This window comes from Crassostrea angulata, chromosome 3 (genome assembly GCF_025612915.1).
Source record: "Crassostrea angulata isolate pt1a10 chromosome 3, ASM2561291v2, whole genome shotgun sequence".
Lineage (NCBI taxonomy): Eukaryota > Metazoa > Mollusca > Bivalvia > Ostreida > Ostreidae > Magallana > Magallana angulata.
Genome location: NC_069113.1, coordinates 50,442,900 through 50,459,574, shown reverse-complemented (window position 1 = coordinate 50,459,574; position 16,675 = coordinate 50,442,900). Strand labels below are relative to the sequence as shown.

At 34.8% G+C, this 16,675-nt stretch overlaps 1 protein-coding gene across 4 annotated transcripts in view; it reads left to right on the top strand.

Moving 5' to 3' along the window:
• The window catches only part of LOC128178245 (mirror-image polydactyly gene 1 protein-like), a 29,700-nt gene extending 16,423 nt beyond the window's left edge, over window positions 1-13,277 (top strand). For 3 of the 4 annotated variants that reach the window (XM_052845331.1, XM_052845328.1, XM_052845330.1), the window contains exons 6-12: window positions 1,791-1,920; window positions 2,045-2,108; window positions 3,948-4,109; window positions 4,948-5,022; window positions 11,533-11,627; window positions 11,712-11,921; window positions 12,010-13,277. In XM_052845331.1, the coding sequence (XP_052701291.1) occupies window positions 1,791-1,920; window positions 2,045-2,108; window positions 3,948-4,109; window positions 4,948-5,022; window positions 11,533-11,627; window positions 11,712-11,921; window positions 12,010-12,097 (824 nt within the window). In that variant the 3' untranslated portion in view covers window positions 12,098-13,277. Of the gene's footprint in view, window positions 1-1,790; window positions 1,921-2,044; window positions 2,109-3,947; window positions 4,110-4,947; window positions 5,023-7,250; window positions 7,310-11,532; window positions 11,628-11,711; window positions 11,922-12,009 lie in introns of those variants that run through there. The other variant, XM_052845329.1, reaches the window with a different exon arrangement.
• The last annotated feature ends 3,398 nt before the right edge of the window (window positions 13,278-16,675 follow it).

Here is a 16,675-nt window from a genome sequence, read left to right as displayed (position 1 = left end):
GTCCAGGTATATTGATTCATGAAGAATCAAAAAACATGGGGAATTTTTTTCCTTGGTGATGAAGCATTTGCCAGCGTATTTCATTTTGCTATCAGAGCGTTTATTGATCATCCCCGATTAATCGTGTTGCAGCATTTCTCATTACGGATGACAATGTCCGACTTTGAAGTCTCGTTCGTGAGACCTATCAGCGTAAATCAAGTTGTCAGCCATCAGTCTATAGGCAGCCATTGCGTTCAACCTAGACCTGCCTCAGTAACATAGCTCTTGGGGATTAACCATCTTTGAGTTTGCTTTTGGAAAATTGACTTTATTTCACTCCTTTAGATAATTAAGCAGTAGATTGCTTAATAAATTATCTCGTCACTATGGGCAATTTTTTTTATTTTGACAGACTTATATTTTTCCCTCATGGCGTTTGCAGAAAATAAATTGTTGCTTCATGAATGTGAAATGTCACAGATAAAAAGCTCATTCTGAAATGCTTTATTAATTCTCATGCCAAGTTTTCATGCTTGGCATTTTGGTTTATTTTAATGTCTGATTCACTCATATTGAATAATGCATGTAATTTAAATACTCAATTAGTTCTAGAGCTTGCAATTTTCAACCTCTGGTTATCTCAGTGTTTAGAACCAAGTAGTGTGCTTTTTTGCACGTTTTAGCAATTTTTTTTCAACTTCATTTACAACTGTAATAACCTGTAATTCATATATGCTTGTACGCCTGTGTAAGATGGAATTTGAACTAAAAAAGAAAGGAAAGGCCCATCCACCCATCTGTTCTTGGGTAACCAGAAACAAGATGTCATTTTTTATGGCCCAATCATATTAGAATCTATCTTTTTTAATCTTTGCTTACTTTGCTTTGCCAAAAGAACTTTGCATTATGAATCATTTTCTGATCTTTAAGTTAAAGATAGGAATAGAGCATTAAAAAGTGCTGTAACTTGTATCAAGGGTAGTTTATATCATGTAATATTCAAGGAAATAAAAATGGATTATTTGATCAATGTCACAGTGTTCACATAATACAGTGAAACTCGGTTATAGCGAAGTCCTAAGGACCAATGATTTTACTTCCTCATATCCGTAATTCGTAATATCCGTATAATGAATTTGTAATAATAACTATAGCGAATTCACTATAAACATGTCTTTCACCAGACTATAATTCTTGTTAATTGGGGCTTTAACTAAAAATACATTACTTTGATACCTTTAATAATTGGATTGTGAATTGAAAAAATGTATATGAAAATAAATTCATTCAAATTATTATGTTATATAGTAGTACAAACTTTTTAAACTGTAAAGAAATTCGTTATGAAAGTGTTAAATTTCATTATTATTCACCGCTACGGAATTCAAAACCTGTTCGCTATATCCGTAAATTTGTGATATCAGAGAATTCACTATATCTGTGTTCGTACTTAACGAGTTTTATTGTATCTTATAATTAGCATTTTGAGGGGAATTTGAAAATTGGTAATTTTCATTGTTTTAATAAAAAAATGATAAAATGGTATTAAAAAAAAATTTGGGGCAGTAACGGACCTTTATTATTCAATATGCCTTAAGAAATATAAAGAATAGGATTGAGACATGCATTCTGTATTCTTTTCAACATCAGTCATTGCATAATTTAGTTGAAATTGTGTGTGCCAACCATTTAAGTTTATGTGGTTTGAATTCTGTTTTTGAAGGGTCAAATATCAAGGTCAGAATCCCATATAATGAGCCCAGATCTGTGGTGATTTATAAACACGCATATTCTATGATTTCTATAAGGAATGGTCCAAGAGATCCACTCAGCTCAAAGGAAGAGGGAAGAGAGCATGATGGGAAGAATGAAACTGAACTCGCAGGAGAAAGAGGAAGCCCTGCGGAGATTGAGGGAACTAGAGAGAAGATTGGATGAGTATGTTCTATTCTGTTGTCCTCTTTGTAATTTACTCACTGATAAATTTATAATTTCTCGGGTTTCCCATATTTATTACATCTGTTTAGCACTAATATATATTTTTGTATTCTCTATGTTTCAGGGGTTATTCTGACAACACTGACCTGTCCGATTTTGATGACCATGATGAGGACGAGGTCACAGAGGTGAGAGGTCATTCTTCTATATGTTTTTTTATTTCTTTGACATGCCAGTTCATCTTAGGAATCATGCAATTCTAAAGGTACATGTGCATGTTATACTAAATGTGTAGAATTTAATGTCAGAGGCATATGGCACAGATGAAGAATCTGCCATTATTGAGTTTTTTCTGTAATGAAATGAAATACAGAAGCTGGCAGTCATTTATTTATTAATATTATTTCATCATCGTTTGAAGATTCGAGTCGTGTCTAGCATTAATTGATTCTTAAGCGGGGTTTACCGTCCTTTTATTAATTTATTACAATTATAAAGTCACTAGGTTATCAGTTCTTCTATGAGGCAATTCTTCGGCTCCAGCCATTACTGAGAAATAATATTTCCGTCACTGGATAAGGCAGCTATTCCGCCTGGCTGTCTGTCTGTCCATCTGTCATACATAACAACCTGCCATGGTTACCGGGGCCAGGAAAAGCATCTATCTGCCATCCCGCCCCGAGTAAGGGTGGATTACTGAGATTATCGTTGTCACTCGGGGTCTTTATGATTAAGAACGAAGTCTACATCAAAAGCCGCCATGTGTGCAGGGTCTTAGTCTTGCATATCAATGCAACAGCTTCTTTGTCGCTGTCTTCAGAGTGCCAGATTTTATTTAGTTTAAGGAAGAAAAAATCTATAATTTAAAAAAAATGCACTGTAGTTGTAGAAGTTGTAAATTAAATGAAGTTTGAGTAAAATATTATATTTTCCTAAGAGAGAATAGAAAAAGAAATTAGAAATTTCCTATGAAAATTAAAGCTCTGAAATGGAGAACAAAAGTGGAGCACAATCATATACAATTTAGCTCTGACATGAAGTACTTTAACCAGGCCTGCGTTAATTTAGTATTGTGTTATATTAGTAAAATTGATTTTCATTCTGGTGCCTTCAATAATACTGATAACGTATAAACCCTCGTAAATGTCAAAGACACGGCCAATGAGAATAAATTTCCAGGTTTGGGGGTTATTAAAATTTTCACTCCCTGAAGGGCCAGCATGTAACAGTTATTACTCATCGCAGGAATTTCTTTATTCTCGCAAAAGCCTAATAAACATTGGAGTTAATACGTAGATTTATGGTATATACCCTGAACTATGATTAAATTTTTAAAACTTTGGTCAGATGGAGGGAGAGATTTATGTTGATTATTGATCCACCGGCGCCCTAATCCATGTAGAACATGAAATTCAGTATTTGCAAACAACTCAATATAGTCTTGGTGGTTAAATGGGATTAAAAGAGACATCATACTTGGCAATTTGTTTAGAAAAAGTGCACCATTGATATTTTTTGGCTTGTCTGCCATTATCTGGGCTAAGGCCTTTATAAACTTTTAAATACGGTGTAGGTATAATCGATACAGTGCGAGTTCGCTGTCTTAGGATGGGCCTCTACCGAGGAGCAGGGGGGTGATCCCTGCCTGGGAATCGGCGTAGTTCTCACCAGGCTTGCTCCCACTCGGCGGGATATAACTGCTGGATTCATGGCCCCTGACAGACTCAATCCTAGCAATAAATGAACTTTTGATATCATCTTTTTTATCACATGCTAATCGCAGTATAGAGAATTGTCTCTAAAATATTTAATGATTCATTACCAGTGGAAAAGAAAAGGAAACAAAATAACTCATGTTATCAGTTAAAGTTTAACCCTTCTTTTCTGTCTGGTTTTTTTTTTGTAGAAAAAGAATGAAAAAAACAAGATCATAAATTTTGAATTGATTGCACACACAAATGCCATCATATTTAATTTTTGGTATCGAAATTCAAAGTAATTAAACTTGCTCATTTGTTGTTTTGCAGGGTATTGATAACTTGTTGTCTCAGATTGACTCCAACTATGGAACAGACAAAAAATATAACGCCTTCTTACGACGTCTTGAGATGGTGAAACAACGACAAAGGGAGATAACTGAGGAAGAGATGCATACTCTGTTGGAGGAAAGAGACATCGCTATGGCCAGGGTAAGGGAATCAAATAACTTAGTGATTGTAAGTGTCAATTAAAGAATATAGATCCGTTATATAAACAACTTGCCATATGGTAAGGAGGAAAGATTCTGTAAAACCAAAATAAAGGGAAATTATTTTATAAACCAGGATTGTTGGAAAGAATACTATAACATTGTACATGTCTATAGTTAGGATAAAATGAAACAATTTCTTAAACATAAGCCATGATAGAGGGAAATGATTCTATTAAAAAAAGACTATGATAAGGAATAGTTCTTTAAACATAATCCAGTGCAATGGGCTAGGGATGTGAAAATATTATCCAATTCCTTCTTTTTCCATAATCTTTGGTCATGAAAAGTATATACATACAGATGTACTGTACACTATTGTAAACATTCATAGCCTTTCAATTTGCAGATTGTTGTTTTCCCTTATGTCACCAGTAATTGGATTTAGTTATTGTAACCATAACTTCTATAAATGTACAGTAATGTGTACGCTATTTGCTAAATACCGGTAGATTTTTAAAATTGTCTCATCGATAATTTGGGGGTACTCAGCCATATTTGGTATGCAAAACCTTTAGTCACCTATGACAACATAAGATTTTGGTAGGAGTTTTCTCTCCATTGTAAAACATGCCAACACTAGGCCATTGTGAGTACGTTGCGGACTTCTTGAATAGATAGTTTTCTTTGTTACGTAATACTTTGTTTTCTTTTATTTCGATATCATTGATTTTTTCCTTTTTTAAGTTTCTTCTTTTAATGGCTTTATTTTTGTTGTTGTTATATTCAATACTGTCTAGACTTAAAAACTTTTTATAAAATACCCTTTTCTTCTTCAGTCAAGAAAACTAGAGGAAGAATTGTTGAAATATCAAAAAGAAAACACACCATCAAACAACGAAGAACATCTGAAGGTAATTATCCACTTTTATTGACCATTTTTATAAAAGGAATTTTCAAAAGAAAAACACTGCGAAGCTCCTAGCCCACAATGGTTTCCCGCTGTGGTTCTGTTGGTTTTCGCAAGGGTAGCCATATTCTCATGGCCTGGTAACACTTTAGGCTTTGTGTATTGATTGGATAAAACCTAAGTATATATTGTAGGTGCATTGTTGTAATGGGTCTTTGAAGTTTCAGTAAGTTGTCACTAAATATGTGCCACTGTAGGATCTTGTTTACAGAAATCTTTCTCCCCATGCAATCAAACAGGGCCATAGGTCAAAGTTGTTCTCAAAATAGTTCATTTTTATTTCAAAAAACATTGTCAATGCAACATAGCTTACCAAGTAATGCTTAATTATTATTTAAGATTCGTAGTATTTAGGTGTTGGATTAAAGGGGTTCACAGTATATTTTATTGAAATGGTTACAGAATACTCCTGGTGAAGGCCACATTTAGATATTACGCTCAAGAGAAACCAAGAGAAATACAGCAGTAGAATAAATGAACTGGCTTATCAAGCAATTTACTCAAGATTATTCTAGTCTTGAATTAATTTTATATTGGGAAGGATTTATTTAAGTAAATAGATGAACATAATAACAAGTATTTCTTTAAAAATTACCTTTCTTTTGGCTCTGACATATTTGATTTAAATGTGAATGAACTCCAATATTGCTGGGTTTATGTTATTGATGAGGAGTAACGGAAGAATGACTGTCTTAAAGTACCCTGAAATTAGTCAGGAAGAGAGCAATTGATTATCACCGTGTGATTCAATAAGACTGAAATCCCCATTGTAGTTCGGTAGAATTGCAGGAATTTAATTACCTTTGACAGGTGTCATAACGAAGCATCTAAGTACTGGCTTAATTTTGATAATACGTTCCTACCCCTTTCACGTAATTATCACCAATTTATTGACCAGTTCATTGGAGTCGGGATTAGTGATAGATTCTGATCACAGCATAGAGAGATACATCACACAACACAAACATATTTATTTATTTTACATTATGAGGGTCAATACAGGGGGAGGGAAGTTTGAAAATGTTGTTGAACTAAAATGAGGAAGTGGCCATTCAATACATCAACTATCAAGGTGTTATTCTTTTTATCAAGGTTTCTTAGGTAACTTAAAAATGTTTATTTCCTTATAATCAGTATTTTTTTTTTATTTTTAATGTGAGAACAACATGAATACCTGATGCATTTTATCTTTTAAAATCAATAATGTTTTCAATAGCCAAAAGTAGGTAACATTAGTAGTAGTTTTGCATGTCTTTTTTTTTTTTTTTTTTTTTTTATAACATTATTTTGAATTTTTCCCTATACAAAATAAACCCATCAGTTTCTGAGCAGTGTTGGGGGCACCAGAGCCCTTTATAGATTGTCGGAGGGATAAGTGTTGGATTGAGTTATAATTTTTTCATGTGTTAGTATGAAGCCTTTGAACTAGGCTACAGATAAGTCCAAATCTCCGACTTGTCACAAGGAGTGTAGCTTTAAAATACTGTATGGTTTGCTATTTTGGGATCAAAGAATCACTGTTACATCACAGAGACACTCCACAAGTTATTTATGTCCTCAGTTATAAGTTTTTATTTGGTAGACTTGAATTTCTTGGGACAATTTCAAAGGTTTTATGAATGCAGATACATGCACATGTAAATACACAGATTTTTAATATCACCCCCTTTTTCACCCCAATGTATGACTGATCTAGCAAGGACCCATTTCAAGGTTGAGTCTTATCTGGTCAGTGCTATATGAGCCATTGTCTGGACCCAGTCCTTAATGGTCCAATGTATCAGGGCAGATAATCCCTTATCAATGTATACTACATTCCAGTATGTACTTGTACTCCCTTATCAAAAACTGTGGTTGCACTATTCACCCGATATTAGTCATTTATTCAGGTGTCAAATCACTTCTGCAAAGTGGCCTATCAAATCAGACCCGCCCACTTTGCCCTGAACCAAAAATATGTCATAACTCAGTTTAAATACAAGAACATACTTTGTTGTAGATGTAATAGACTAAATTGTGATTATTGAGTTGCCTTAAAAATCTGCAGCAAGCAATGAAAACATCTAATATTTCATTAATATATCAAGAAAATAAAAAAAAATTGTTAATGTTGATATTTTATTCTTTGGTTATTTTTTAATACATCTAATACTTTACTTTGCCATGAAATAGCCCAGACCCCAGTCCCCAGGGTACTATATACATATACCTATGCCACCTGAGCTGCCACGGTAGGTTGTGTGTGCAGAGAGACTTGGGCTGAGGGTGCACAATATCTGACTATGGAGATTCAGTGTTACATGCTTTTTGTTACTTTGAATTGCATCATGGGTACATCAATGCTGTAATGTGGGTATGCTGTTATTGTGCTCTGTGTGCTCCTAAGGTTCATGGTTATGCCACCGGTGCCCCGTGTGCTGTGTGCATTATCAAAATCTCTTTGCACTGATAAAAGAAATTCTAACATGATTTCTTTGAATTTGAAACTTGAAATTGAGATGTAGTTCCTGCTTTTTGAATTTGGCCTCATCACAAAAATCTTTCAAATCTTGACAGAAACTTTAAATGTACGGTGCGTGTACTTGATCGCTTGTAGGGATTTGTTTTCCACGAGTTCACAGGCGTAGTCATTCATCACAGGCTAGCTCCTGATGACATTTTGGTGTTCAACTGTTTCGGTCAAAGTATTTTGGAGTGCAATCCATCTACTTCGAGGGTCTTGTTGCCATGAAATATGAATTTGTCTGCCTGTGAAATAGGATTTCAAATGTCTGCTCCAGAATAACGCATTTTAATGGGTCCAAGACAAAAACGAAGTATACACATTTCCATTGGTGAGATCCGAGATGATTGGTCACAAAATGTGATCGCTTCTCGCTTTTGTTTGAATAAGTAATGAACTTGGTGTAAAAAATCAACAAGACATTTAAGCCATCTCTTCATCTCACCTGACAATTTGAATAGAATTCTTGTGTCTTGATATAAATAGTACCAAACATTGTCGGTGTTTGTCTACAGTTGAAGCCCAATATTTACCGCTTGGCGATGGGGGCCCACTAAGCACTGTTGACTTATGCCGGCTTCCCCAATGCTCTGAGTCAATAAGTTTTGTGTTAAACTTGTGAACACATTATAAATGCAAATACTTCTGGTAAACAAAAGTTGATGACAGTGGTAATCTCTCTTGATAAGGGAATTTGAACATGGAAATCGTCATCAAGAGCCTTTTTGGAGGGTTTCTTGGATCTTTGGTGGTGGTCCGATTCCACAGGTATCCAATTTCACCCGAAACACAGAATATCTACCGCATGTTGATAAGTAAAGATGACATTTTAAGGACAAATTAAACATTTCTTAATGTTCAAATTTGTGTGAATAGGTTTGAAGCTGTCTGAGATTATCAATGGAGAGTAATCACATGTTTGTGTATTTTTGACGTTGTGTAAATTTGTATTTTTCGTCTTATCAAGCAATATCATGTGCCAATGTGTGTAAACCTGTTTATCCAAAACTCGACGATCTGACCCGTGATACTCCAAACTAGGGGCTGACAAGACAACTATTGATTATAATAAATTTTACGTCGCAACACGTGAAGCCAAAAGACACGAGGAAACGAATAAATTAGGCAGAGTTGTAAAACGTGCAAAGCAAGAAAAAACCCCAAAGGAGCCGGGAAGGCTAGCCATGGACCATACCCCTCTGCTTGATTAGCTCGAACATATTTGGCCTAGTTTTTGTTTTTACATTTATCAGCGGGAAAAATAAAAGGTCACAAATCCCCATTTAGGATTATCAGAGACTGCAGGAAATTCTTGAGTTTCCTCGAGATAAACCCTGTTTGTGCGAAAGGTTGAAATCACTGTTGGTGGGGTCCCCATGTTCTTAATCTTCCAGAGCCCCAGAAGGAGTGCTGGTCAATTATTCAGATTATATTGTTCTTTTCTATGAACCACAACGGTCCTGGAAATAACCTGGAAGGCAGGGGTAAACCTGGATTTCTCAGTCTTACCACACGACGCCGAAATCCGGCCGTCACATGATTCCCGGCGACAGAGATATACATGCTTTAAAAAGATACAACCTTTCACCCATTATAAACCTTGACCGTAAGAGGGTTTTTTGCCCACGTGAAAACCGTCTTATGGTAGACAGTTTCCCAGATTTTTCGACATGTCCGCCTTTCAACTTTCTTTACTTTAAGAGCCCATAAAATAGCATTTAATAAAGTGTAGATATGGTCAGAATTGACACGTATGATAGCAATCACCGAGCATGAAATAAATTTGATAAACCGTGGGGGATAAAAGGTTATAAACCTACGATTGTGCTCTTGAAATATATCTGTAATTTAACTGATATTTCCAACCGAACACGTCTGCGCTTACGTCGCGTGGTTTTATTTTGGCCTTTTCTTCCAAGATTACAAACAAATAGGACGACAGCTGGGGTTAAATAAATCGAAAGGCATTAACGTACATATAGCTCGACAATTACCGAATCATTACCCAGTCATTTTAGTTGTATTTTATTCAACTTATCTAGAAGTGAGAGCTGGGGATTTAGAATGAAAGGAACAGTCGCTTGAACGTTTTCAATATCTCGGCTAATAAACCTCCTGGTCTCCGGCCCGGGCCTACTCTCCCAAAGCCTAATCACCACCGCCGTCAAATTTATTATGCTTCGCACTTGCATAAATTCAGCAAAATGAAAATTCATCTGAAACGTCCGACTTAATTGCATATTATCTAATGCTCAATATGTTGACGATATTGAGGCACATTGCTGTGGCCCTTGCTTGTAGCCTTGGAGAAGCAGTCACCTCTCTAAACACCTGCATATTGTAAATGATTTGTTCTTGGACCGGCCAGATCAGAACTGATTAATAGTCGCGCTGATAATCGCGAGAGTTTTCCCCGATTCAGGTATGGCCCGGGTCATTCGGCACAGCGGTCATCTAACATTGTCTAAATTCATTCAAGTTGAATCACCGAGTTTTGAATTTCCGAAATCTTTGAAGAAATTTTTCGATAAATTTTGTCGATTTGATTGGCGGGTTTAATTTTTGATTATCTACACTATGCTTGGGGTATTCATTGTTACATGTACTTTTATCGCCGTTTCACAGAATAAAAAATCGAAATTATGGACTAAGTCCTTGCATGCATTAAAAAGTTTATTTATTGACTTCCGAATTATATTGAACTAGTATCAAATCACTGTACTGCCGCTACATTATTTTATATTCAGAAGAATTGCAAAATTTATGGCTGTTTTAAATGTGGTTGAAAAAATCATAAATGAAAAAATTACCATTTTATTGCTGCAGTTGACTATCATAATCACGTACTTGTGAACACGGCTGGGGTTTTGATATAAGACATCACCCACATGTACGTGTTAATTCACAGACAGGACAGGGGCGGCTTTGTTACTGGCATCATACCTGTCACCATCCCACACAAAATCAGGGATTTGTGTACAAATTGCTCGACAAGTCGTACTTATTCTAAAATCTTTATATGGTGTTGTTTGATCTCCTGCTAGCCCAACAAGAACATCAAGAAATTCTGGATAATGTAAAGTTTTCAGTCTATGTGTAAACAAACCATTTATTACTCTGTATCGATATTGTATTCTGAGCTGATACCCCAACTGTTCAGGGTAAGCAATGAATTTTCTGATACTGTAGAACATATTGGCCAGAATGACCCTCGTTCCCCTCAGAGTACCTTAATCCCTGGGCATGTTCATCCCAATCTATCCCTGCAATCAATAACGTTGCCATTTTGTTACATATATATCTGATCATTCGTCATTCGAAAATCAGCTCGCAGCACGGAAAACGTCTTTCCTGTGTGATTAAGAACGTTTTAAAATAAGAGGTTCTGACCCTTTTCTTATTCGCACCTCTTTGCATTCATGTGCATTGCTTCAGTCCTAGGAAATACCGTCTGTCCCCCAGAATTCGGAGGTTTCATTTGGACAAAGTTATATAAAGATCTTGTGCGCATTACTTTGATTGATTTTTGTCAGTGCAATGTGATAAAAGGTAAAACCTCATTGGGAGCTATTACAAACTGAGAAAATTGTACATTTGTCTTCAACCCTGATAACCCTTCTTGTCAGAGGGTTCGCTCATTGCGGCGACAACAGATAGACTTTCTATTCATTTTGGAAAGACATCTATGCCTTAAATTTTATTGAAAAAACCATTTAGTTTGGTTTCATAGGATTTTTCCAATTTATAAAAGTGGGTCAAAATACATGTATGTTAAAACAGATTGATTTCTTTTAAGGTTTTTTTTTAATTTATCTCACATTTTATTGTATCTATAGAATGCGATGCAAAAATTGGATACTTTGTCTTACACTTGAAAAACTGGAAACAACTTGGAAAACTGGAAATGGTTCTAATATAGCATTGATCAGAGTTCATTCTTTTTCATTTTAGGCACAGATTGCAATTCTCCAACAAGAGCGCAACTTGGCATTTGCGCAAAATCGACAACTCGCGGATGAAATTCAGACGATACGCATCTACTACAGGTGAGTAGAATACGCACAAGCAAGCCTTGTTCTCCAAACAGATTTAAGAGTTTGAGAGATACTAATGCTGTGTGTTGCTTGCAGCCTCCATAAATCCCTCAGCACAGAGTCCCAGTCCTCGGACGAGGTCAACTCACTTCATCCCTTCAAGTCCTCGCTAAGCAACAACGCCGAGAAAGAGAAGCGCCACCTGCTGGAGCAGCTATCTGAGGAACGCCGGGAAAAGCACGAGCTGCAGACGGAGCTGGAGAAAATGGAGTCTCGAGTGGACGAGAGTTCACGAGAACATGAAAGGTCAGGGTTAAGATTTATTTGATTTTAATGCTTTCGTTGTTTGTTTTTGTTTGTTTCTTTATTGAGTTTTTTGCATTTTTTTTTTCAGATTGAACAACTTGGTGGCAGCTTTACGACGAAAATTAAAAACTGAGTTGGCAAAAGCAGAAGCTGCTGTTTTGCAAGAAAGGTCATAAGACAGACATGCAGTCTTACACACAAAGCGTTCGCTAACTTTTCTTTCTTTCACTATATATATTATGAAAGATATTTCAGAAGCAATTTAATAGTGATGTGTCAAATTCAACTTTGAAAACTTAACATCTATATTTTAAGAAAATTGTATTTTCTTTAAGTGATACGAATACACTATACATGAGCTATACATGTCCTGTAGTTATATAAGTACTACAGTATGTAAATATAAACTTGTTATCATTGTGTATCGGACTTTGACTCCACAGCTATTGTTTGTCAGCTCTTAATATAAAAATAAGTTAGGTCAGTTTCATAACAGAAGTTGATAATATACGTCCTTATTTATTTGATACATAATCAATATTTTTACTGAAGTGTACTTTAATGATGTGATATAGTAGAAGCAATATTATTGTAACGAGAGGTACTCATCCTTTATTATTAAACTATTTTTGATATGTATAGAAATATATATAGAGATATATATTTTATACAATTATATATATTATAATTACTGATATGATTAATATTTATGTATATAACTTGGATATATTGTAACATTTGTAATCAATATACTGGGGGTTTTCTACCTATAGAACCTATTCTACATGTTCTTCCTCTTCAGTGCAATCTATTGACTTTTTGTCTGATGTGCAAAATATTCCTTTCAACTTCATTTACTGCCATAAATCTTATTCAAGTTGTTCAATAATTTTTTCAGAGTTATTTCATTGTATTTACATTTTCATTTTAGGCGAATGAAAAGTCAAGCTTACATATATATACAAATTGTGTAATATTGTCAAGATGAAGCATTGGATAATAAACAATGCAAAGGATTATTTCAGATAAGGCTGTGTGATATACATATTTTATGTTTTAAGTGAATTGAAAGTATTTCTGTATCTAACTGTGAAATTCCTTATTTATTGTTGAGTCTGTTTTTATTTTATTGTTACGCTGCCATTGATTTGGTTTGTGATGCCTCTGATCTACACACTGTTATGTCCTCTCTACACAAGCTTTGTCCATTTCCGTCCCAAATATTTATTCCTCGACAGGTTTGCTTTTACTGTTGATTGTATTAGTTGGACTTGTCTCATGCCTTATTATATTTTACAGATATTGAAAAAAGCATTATTGTTCTAAACAGAAAACTAATAAATTTATACAACATTACACGTTTCTGTGGTTCATTTTTTGCCTTTTAAGGAAGATCATGGTACATTTGTAATTTCCGTGTTTTTATTTTTTTTCTGATTATTTTCTGTCAGCAGCTTAATTTTAATTTCACGTGCGCTATTTTATGTCGTGAACTTGTCAAGTTTTTCTAATTTCAATTCGTTTGTTGAAGTAATGCTCGTGTTTTTATATTTACAAAGTTGTTATCTCTTTGAAATCACGTGACCCCGTGTTTGTGTAAAATTGACAAATCTTTACTTACCAGAATCAATACATCTGTTTCAAGTTTTTTTTCTTTGGATAAACTTCTTGTTTTAATTGTCATTCAGATTTGTGTTTGAGACCCTCACTCTAATCCCGATGTTTAGATTTTGTGTCCTGTTGTCTTTATAAACGGGACACTTTCATCTTGAAACCAGAGTTTCTTAGTAGAAACAGCCTAGCCACGTAGCGACCGGATTATTCTTTCCTCCGGATTTTTTTGGCAATATGATATTGTTCAGAATCGGTTTTTGAAAACCTTGATTTTAAAGGGTTTTTTTTGGGGGGGGGGGGGGGGGGGATTAAAAAAATTTCTTTTCCCAAAAACAATTTGTAAATTGAGAGATGTAATGAATATGCTTAGTTAGCGTGTTTCTTTCTCAAATGACAACCATATATAGACACAATATTCACAAGTTTGAACTCAGTGCGAATTCTGAAATTGGTACTAGGATACGGGAATGTGTTACGGGAAACCCAAAAATTTCTCAATTTTGATTTCGGTTTTAATGGTTTATTTATTTAGAAATAATGTATTTCAAATTGATAAATAACATAAAATGCATGAAGATTCCTCTTTTTTGGGAGGAAGGCTTAATTAAATCATAAATCATTAAGAATAACAAAATTATATTCCATTTAATAGATACCGGGAACCTCAAAGAGAATATTAAACGGGATAATCCAAACCAAATGATTATCCATGATGTTCCAAAATATTGTCCCATTGATATTTGGGTGTGAGATGTCCCTATCACACGGGCCGACAATACCAGGTGAAGAGCCGTGTCAACACCGCTAAACTGGATAATATTTCATAATCTGTGGACATAGATCGCCTTTTCATTTTTCGGGGTATTAGTCGTATCTTTGATGAGGTATTCTTTCACTGGCATGTGTGAAAGTAAAGAGCGCATTCAAAGAGCTTGCTCTGACCCGATGTTTACTCTCGCTAATGATGTGATAATGTAAAAACTTATATCTCAATTAAATCACTATACTTTGTTTGTATATTTCTTTTTCTTTTATGTCGGTACGCAAAACGGTCTTCATCTAGACTATGTTTGTCGAAGGTAAACAGGGGTATTTAGGGGGTCCAGAAACCATTTCCGGGAATCGTGCTTGCGAGGGGAAATTCCTTAATCTTCTCGCCCTTTTCACATTCTTTTCATCATTAGCGCATACAAAATTGTTCGGCAAAAAAAAAAAATGGCAGAGAATTAATTTATTTTAATTAAACTTAAACAGACAGAAAGAGGTTTTGAAAATTAATAACAAATAAGAATGCAAGTTTAAGTAAGTCGTTTGTAAAGCAGAAAAAAAACCCATCGCAACTCTCATTTTTAGTTTTTACTCAAATACTCATCCGGCTCTGATTATTATTGAGATTGAAACGTTTAGAAATTTATAAATATCTACCTTTGTGAAAAGATGAGTACTGCTGTAAGATGCGCAAAGCTATATATCATTAGCATATAATAACCAATAAAATGTGTCATAAACAATAATTGGTTAAAAAAAAATCCGTATAAAATATTGGTATCTGTTGCCTCATAGCAATATTGATTTAATGATTTTAAAGACCATAAAAATGATAACTGATTCGCTGCCTCTCGTGACAAAATTATACCAGATTTATGCAAAACTGTATCCTACATGACAATAAAAATGACGGATTATCTGTAACGATTTCCCCTAGAACGCTAGAAACGGGCAATTTAATTATTCATTATGCAAGTACCAAAGACAAATTACATATCAAAAATTCTGCGAGGACTTGCCAGGAACCGGTCCTCAATAACAAAATTCCCTCGGGGGAAAATCGTTCGAAAATTGCAAGAGGAAAATGCACGAGTGCGTAATATATTAGCGGTTATACAGCGAAGGCGACAAATTTGGTGAAATTAATTAATATCCCTAAGTTTCCGCGAGGCAAAAAAACACCGAGGTTTTATTAAAGAAAGGAAAACGATCTCTAGTTATTGGTTTGTTAGCAGTTTAATATCTTTATTTAATTAATATATGATTAAATCGCTTGCACCGTCTCGCAAGGGAACTTGTTTCCCTTTCAGGCTCCCGTTGGTGGCAAAACGTCGCGTACCTGAATCGGGGGACTCTAACAATTATTGTTTGATGGTCATTACTGATAGCTCTTGTCGAAGGATGTTTTAAGGGGAGGCAAGCAGCGAGGAAAAAGTGTTTTAATTAAAGGGAGGTACTGGGAAGATGAGAAGAGAATATGATTGTATCGTTTGAATTTGGTAAAGTCACGCACAAATATTAATGCTATTAGAACTATACATTTTGGAACCGTTTTATAAAAAATTGTCAATATCAAATATTACTTTGAATAAATATAATGAACAAAATAACTTTTATTAAGCGACCTTGTGATCTGGATTAATGAAAACGAATTCATAAAAATCAATACACCTTTTGTATGTTGAATGATAATTTGTATATTTTGTAGAGAATGAAAACTTTGAAAAAAAAAAAGCGTTGAAGAAACTGAATGGTTTATCTAACAATGTTTAAATATGGTCAGAGGGCACACACAAAATATATATCCCAATGCATGTCCGCACGTGAATTATTGTAAGGGCCATAAAGATGTGGATAATTTGTTCTGTGTAGAAAAGGTTGCCAATTAACACAAATATTGTGTTTGGGCGAAGAATAAGAGTTTATAAAGCGTTTTGAAGAAGTGTGTGCTTCGGATAAACTCTAATGAAGAAGAGGTTCGCCACCCGACTTTGTTTTCATGGAACAATAATCGCTGGTACTGTTTGTCTTTTGTCTTCACACATTTGTAAGCCGCAATAAAAGATTATTAATCTGTTGAATAACCAAGCGCCATTGTAAGTAAGCGGTGTTTGTGTTATCTTGAAAGTGTTGTCTTTAGCGCGCAAATCTCTGCGTTTATATTACCTCGAAAAGTGGAGGACTCTAAACTTAAATTTTCAATCAAGTTCATCTGAAACTCAAATACTGAAGCCTGCCAAATTCGGGGACTTAATGCACGTATTTTATTGGCATTAAGAGACCTCTTATTGTAGAAGCTAATCTGTCGATATTTCCTACAAATTTTACATTTAGAGAACATTTATTTTCTGAGCACTTGATTTAATATTGAC